Source organism: Nematolebias whitei, chromosome 22 (assembly GCF_014905685.2).
Source record: "Nematolebias whitei isolate Nwh7 chromosome 22, NemWhi1, whole genome shotgun sequence".
Taxonomy (NCBI): Eukaryota; Metazoa; Chordata; class Actinopteri; order Cyprinodontiformes; family Rivulidae; genus Nematolebias; species Nematolebias whitei.
In genome coordinates, this window is record NC_056519.1 from 5847282 (window position 1) to 5854343 (window position 7062).

General features: G+C 40.7%; 1 protein-coding gene across 1 annotated transcript in view; it reads left to right on the top strand.

Moving 5' to 3' along the window:
• tbc1d22a (TBC1 domain family, member 22a) overlaps positions 1-6820 on the top strand; it is a 181191-nt gene extending 174371 nt beyond the window's left edge. The window contains exon 14 of the mRNA XM_037696145.1: positions 6692-6820. Coding sequence (XP_037552073.1) covers positions 6692-6820 — 129 coding nt within the window. The remainder of the gene's footprint in view (positions 1-6691) is intronic.
• The last annotated feature ends 242 nt before the right edge of the window (positions 6821-7062 follow it).

Below are 7062 nucleotides of genomic sequence, written 5' to 3' on the forward strand. Positions count from 1 at the left end.
ATATATATATATATATATATATGAAAAGAATAATGGTCTTCAAAAATAAAAATAAAAAAATTAACAAAAAACATACTTTGCTTTGTTTTTTTCCCCTTTACGTATTGGTTTTTAAGCATATATCCATATGTATGGAAGCTTTCTTATAACCATTCCTGCATTTTTTTTTTCTAAACTCAGACTTGAGTGCCATCGAAGATACTTTTTGTTTTTAAAAACTATGTAAATCCGGAGCTTTATGTTGCAGTAAAATGAAGAACTTAAAACACATTTTGCGTTGCACAAGTCTTCAAAAAGAGTTTCTCTCCTTCACGCCTGTCATTGTCAATAATGCAATATGGGCTGAGATTGGTTCTTGAAAGTGTATAATACTTTTTTGACAGCGTGTTTCAGGTGGGATTTTTTTTCCCATTCATCATTTGTGACAGTAACAATTCTTGGGTATTTGACAGATTTTTCTCCATTTTTTTTTTTCTTCTATAAAGCTTTTGACTACCGTTTTCATGGTTATTTCCTGTGATACAACCGTTCCCAATAACTAAATAAACCGACTGATCTCTCTGCAACATTAGATAGATTGATAGATTGGTCGATAGGGAGATACCAGTAGGTAGATACCGGTAGGGAGCTAGCTAGCTAGATAGATGGATACCAGTGGGTGCGTAGATAGGTAGGTAGATGGATACTGGTGAGTAGATACATACCGTGGGTTGATAGGTGGATGGTTTCCCTGTGGGTGGATAAATAGGTAGATGGATACCAGTGGGTGGGTGGGTGGATGGATGGATAGATGGATACTGGTGGGTGGGTAGATGGATGGATACCAGTGGATGGGTAGGTGTTTAGGTTAGTAGGTAGGTGGGTGGGTGGATACTGGTGGGTGGGTGGGTAGGTGGGTGGATACCAGTGGATACTTTATTAATCCCAGGGTGAAATTTGAGGCATCAAGTAGCATTCCTAATTATACAGAAAAAGACACATGAAATAATGAGCTACAGCTAAAGCTGTAAAGCTACAGCTCTACTATATTTAAATGTTCTAATGGGCTTTTGTTCGGCGTATTGTTTTTGTACTGTTAGTGCTTGGCGTATTCTTAGTTTAGTGAATTTCATAGTTCATATCTTGGATCTTACTACTGTTTTTCTTTACAATTATACTTTTGCTGTATGTAACTGGGACCCTGTGTACACAATTTTGTCCCACCAAATGTGCCACATGTGATGAGAACGACAGTAAATAAACCTTATCCCTTATCCTTATTTTCTCCTAACTGGGCTGCAGTTGGCAGCAGCTCAACGTTCAGGGTCTGATACTTCTACAACCATATCTCTGATGGAGCCATGTCTTCAGGACATGATAATGCTGCTCCATGCAGGACTTTCCTTTTACTGTAAGAGCCTGCAGCAGTGAGTCCAGTAGGGGGGTGCTCGTGCAGTCTTGCCCCAGGCTTACAGGACCACAGGGGCGATACTTGCTATACGCATGTTCATAGGACCTGGTTGAATTAGTAGCTGCTGGAATTATTTTCCGAAGGCGTTTTTTTCCCCCCTCTTTAAAATAATTTTCTCTTGAAACTTTTCTCCTTTTTCCAGTTAAATTAACCACTTACTGATGAATTATTCTCTCTTTAAGGAGCCTTAAAGATATTCAGCAGGGACTCTGCTGTTCAAATCTTATAACAGTGTTTAATTAATTTCCTTTTAAGCACGTGGTTGTTTTCACACAAGCAAACGCGATCGCTTACAAAGCCCCGCAACACACAGAGCCACTCCTGCTCGCACCAAGTCTGTTGTCTGTGAGCAGATGTGGTGGATTTCAAATGTTCGCAAGAGGGTGAGTGATGAAAGGGGAGAGCTGATGGTGCTGCTCCATTGAATACAGATGAGAGAAAGCCGAGCTGAATTCTGATCAGGCCTCGCTCCTGCTCCGTCCTCCCCAGAGTGAAAGCACTTTAGAGGCCTTCGGCTTTCTGAACTCAAGAGGGACGTCACATGGGCAATTTTTCGAACTCAAGGTGCAGAACTTCTTCCTCAAAGGAGCAACCATTACAGTGTTTCTTACTTGTAGAATTAATACGGGATTGGATCTTTAAATGGTAAAATGAAAATCCCATTTTATGTTTGAAGACACTAGAGGCTGCATTTGTTAGCATTTTTATCAGTGCTCTCTCACAACCTGAATATTTTTAAGTACTCCAACAGGGTTTTAAAGGCCTCGGGCTCATAAAAATCAGCCAATAAAGAACGCAACAGCCACTCTCTTTGCTTAGCTTGGAAAAATAATAAACCTTAGAAGAAAGTCTGTCTCAAAAAATTGATTTAGTTGGGTTCACTTCTAATTTATTCAGCAGAAGGGAGTGAAGCGAAGTCTGACGTGTGAAATGTGACTTCGATAGCAGTTTTGCAGTAATTAGTTGAAGACAATGTGTACTTTTCCACCCCGGAGCGGAATACAAATTCTTTTTTGTCTAAATGTCACCGGGGTCGTCTCACCGGCTCATTAAAAACAAGTGTGGAAGGAACAAATTAATGGGAGCCAAACACCTTTAGTTTTAATACGTAGGAGGGTAAACTGATACTGTAATGAAAAGCTCTGCTTCAGAATATGGGTTGGTTGACTCTCTGAGCCACTGGATGCAAGAAAAACCACTTTGACTTGGTCATAAAATAAGAGTTTAAACCAAGATGTCTCGATGCGTGCTCAATAATCCAGGTAGAAAATCTAACAAAGTTATTAGTCAGGTCAACTGGATGGATAAAAAAAAAACTTGTTAACCTTTCGTCTTGTATGCAAAAAACTTTCAGTCTGAGGAGCTGCAATAAACTCAGGTTTATAAATGGCACCTTCTCATAGTGGGAAAAAAAGATTTGTAAGCTCAACCATCCAGGTAGATAACAACAACAAAGGTTAAATCATTTCATCTGGACCAGTCATGTTCTCATAGTGGATCAACCAGTTTGTTGTTGACATCGAGAACTAGCTGTTCACATGATAATGGAGGAACATCGGCCTAATAATGGCTCGTTGCTGCCCTGATACCCGCTTGCTATTCACAGATGGGCTGCGTGATGTTTCTAAGTATGACGTCCCAGAGGCTTTCAAACCCAAACACGCATTACTGCAAAGACTAGTCCATCCAAAAGATCCAGTCTCCCAGCACAAATATTAATATTGTGCATGCTGTTCAATGTCAGGAGGATGATCAGTTTACCATCGGGGAAACTAAACAGCCACTGGCCAAAAGGATGGAACAGCTAGGCCTGTCGCAATAAACAATAAATCAATTAATCACGTTCATTTATCGGCTTTATCGTTTCTTCGTGTCTCTCTTTCTACTGAAGACACTGGATGACAAAAGGCTCAACTCCGGTGCTCTTCACTGACCCCTCCCTTTCTCTTTTTTCTTTAAAATCTGTTGTAACAATCCAAAATCACGTTTTGGATCGTTTAAAGCAGCTAAGCTGAGAAGCTAAGCTACGAGCTAAGCTAACAGGTCGACCTCGGGGGAAAAAACTTCCATCTTGTCGAAGCGCCAAAATTCACGGTTGAAACCCGTGCCTTCGTGTAAAAAGTTGTTTTTTCTGCAAAAAGAAGCTGAGAACTTTACTGTTTTTGTTGTTGTTGTTTTTTAATTAAAAGCTTTGTGTGAAAAATGCTATGCTAAAGAGCTCAAACCACACGGAGCGTCCACCGTTTTGAGAACTGAAGAAAAGGAATTAGATACTGCCCATGTCACGTCAAGGGACCTCCCTCGCAGTTTTCTTAGACACGCTGCTCGTTCCCTCACTATCCATCCAGTGGTCAAAAAAGGTCCTACACTCAAAACAAATTAACAAACATTTCTTCTTAAATTTGACAATAATTACTAATTATTGTTAAATTTCGAACAATATTATCGTTTATCGCTATAATTTCTGAGGCAATTAATGGCCCAGCACATAAGATCATCATCTCCAGGCCAGCGGTCACTCGTTCAGGGATGAAGATGTTCACGTCCTGGACAGAGAGGAAGGATGGTTTGAGAGAGGAGTGAAGGAGGCCATCTTTGTGAAAATAACTCGTCCATCATTAAACAGTCAGAGGCCTCCATGTCCAGCTGTCCCCGTCTTACAATGTTGTTATTGCAACACTCAGCCCTCTGTGAATATCAAGTGACCTTCAAGGCACTAACAACCCAACAACCAATTGTTAGGTTGATGGTCCTTTTTTAACATTTCAATAAATAAAAAAAATATATACATTTCATTTTTTATTTTTATCTGTCCAAAGGACCTGACTTAATTTTGTTGGATTAAACCAAGACGGTTTAAATATTTTACCTCGTGTAGAACGAGCAGAAGAATGAAACGAGCAGTTTGCAGACGGGTCGCATCCTTTCAGCCAGCAAACTGTTTGCAGTTGGTGAAGCGCAGACACCAAAGTCCCAGCGGGATTCGTCTTTTGGTGAGATTATCAACACTGTGATTGGTTGTAAACCCTGTTGTCACGGCAATGATTTCAGCCTTGATGATGAGAGCTTCTGGGACACCAACCCACAGCGTGCCCATACACACACGCATTTTCACTCTGTCTTACCGCTAACCAGCCTCATTCCCTTTCCAGAGAGAGGCATTAGTTGGCTAGATTGAACTCGCGTCTGTGTGTGAGGGTGTGTGTGTTGTTGTTGTCCATCTCCTAACTTACCGAGTAATGTACAGAACAGGAATCTGGGGAGAGGCTGAAGCTCTCAGGATTGTACTTGACACTTTATTCCTTCTTTTCCTGCTTTGTTTTTTCTCAGCTGGCCTTTTTTTTTAAGCTTTTGTCTTTTTGTCTCAGCTGTAATTAAAATTGCGTCAGTGACATCTGCATCACTCAAATGCACAAGCTGAAGGAAAATGAACATTTCTACTTTTTCAGTAACTTCAAATATGAAAGCCTTTTTTCAGATTGTAATCAGAGTTGTGTGGCTTCTAGATTAACCACAGACAGGTTGGTGTTTCACAAGTTGTCCACACAAACTAATATTAGTTTTCAGATGCCTTCATTTTAATCAACTTCATATCTACTATAACATGTGCTTCTATATTAAATTATTAACTTCTTTAAATAATCATCTTACCGTGTTTTCCACCGTACATGTCGCTCCGGTGTATAAGTCGCATCAGTCCAAATATGTCTTATAAAGTGGGAAAAAAAACATAAATATGTCGCATCTATTACACGTCACCACTGACAACACAGAAATGTGGGCCGGTGTTGTGCCAAAAATCGATTGGCTGCCAAATGGCGGCTGCGGGAGCATGCACGTGAGGACTTTAACAAGAATTTAACAAGATTAACACTTAAAAATAATTATTTATTTGCTCGACATTATAGCAAAGGTGTGTCTCAGTTTAACTTTTCCTTAATAAATGCACTTTAATGGTCAAATCAGCTGCATTTCACCTGGGCGACGCGGCGAAATGCAGATGATTTGACGTTTGTTCCAGGAGTTCCAGAGCGAGACGAAAGTGGCTTGGTATGGCAAGCCAAGTGTCTCATTGTTACGTCCACCATGAGCATAACGCATTAAAAAGGAGGACACGGGACTCACAAATAAGGATTCGAACATTAATTTTATTAAAACAGCTTCCTGCAGACGACAACAAAAAAGAAAGAACCCCAATCCCCATGTCCAGCAAAAAAAGGGACACAAAAACCCAAAGTATCAACTTAAAGATGGACCTGGGGAGCTGGCCAAACAAAACAAAAAGGTACAGCAGTGGGCCAACCCTATACTGGGCAGTCGAAGCCTCTGCTGATACCAGACTAACCTACAAAAACCCTTAAAAAACACCTATTACAAAAGAAAGAACGAAAACAGAGCTACCAGTCCCACCAGGCCAAAACACTACAAAAAGTTAACAAAAATTACCTGAGGTGGCTGGGAGCACCGACAGCAGGCTACAGCTCCAGGACAAAGGAGAGGAAGGGCCAAAAAACAGAGGGAGCCTGAGAGCGAGAGCTCCCTGGAACCAGCCTATTTATGGGCGGGTGGTAAAGGCCACAACACAATTTAAGGCTGATTAACCAAATCAAGACCTGTCCAAAAGGACAAAACGATAAGGCCAATGTGCTTGGCACATAACAATAAGACACTTGGCTTGCTATATTAGTCGAGGGCCCTCTAGTGGCTGAAAATGGTAGTGTTCAATATTTTCCATGTCAGAATGAATGAAATCGTCAGATCTCAGCCAAAAATTTGTTTATAAATATGGAAAAAAAAATACAAATACGTCGATTCGCTGTATAAGTCACAGTGCATGCTAATTTATGCAAAAAAGGTGCGACTTATACAGCAAAAAGTACAGTACTTGTTTTTTTTTTTTTTTTATCATCTTAATTCCAAACATCTTTGTCACCTACAGAGGAATCAATCCTCCTGATTTAAATGTTTTTGCTGTTGAAATTAAAAAGTTAACTTTTGTTTAAATGTAACTCCACAATGTAAAAATTCAGCAGCTACTCTCTGTGGATTATTCATTTTCCTTTACCGTGTCCTTTTAATATTAATCATCTGCAGATTCATCTTCACTCGTTTCTTAATTCAATATTTTTCTTTCTCCAGAATCCTGCTCTTCCTTTTTACGTGTGACAAAGATTTTATATTTTGTTTCTACGCTTTGCTTTTTGTCTGCCGGCTGAATATTTGTTCTCTCTTCTGATCCAGGGCTTGATGATCCTCCTACAAAACCTCCCCACAATGCACTGGGGCAATGAGGAAGTGAGCGTGCTGCTGGCCGAAGCCTACAGGTTGAAGTTCGCCTTTGCTGACGCGCCCAACCACTACAAGAGATGATGAGTGTGGCTCCGCCTCCTTTTCTGTCCCACAGGCGTCTGCTGGACTCACAGGCGTCCACGTGAAAGGACCCCCCCCTCCCCATTTTCTTAACCTCTTCTTCGCCCAGATTTCTGTGGGCCTTTCAGCTACTAAGAGATTGAAATCAGCCAGTGACAGGACATGCAGTGTAGCGTTCTAGCAGCTCTGAGATGTGCACTCCTGGATGCAGAAACGGATCCTAAACCTTCATGATTGAAGGT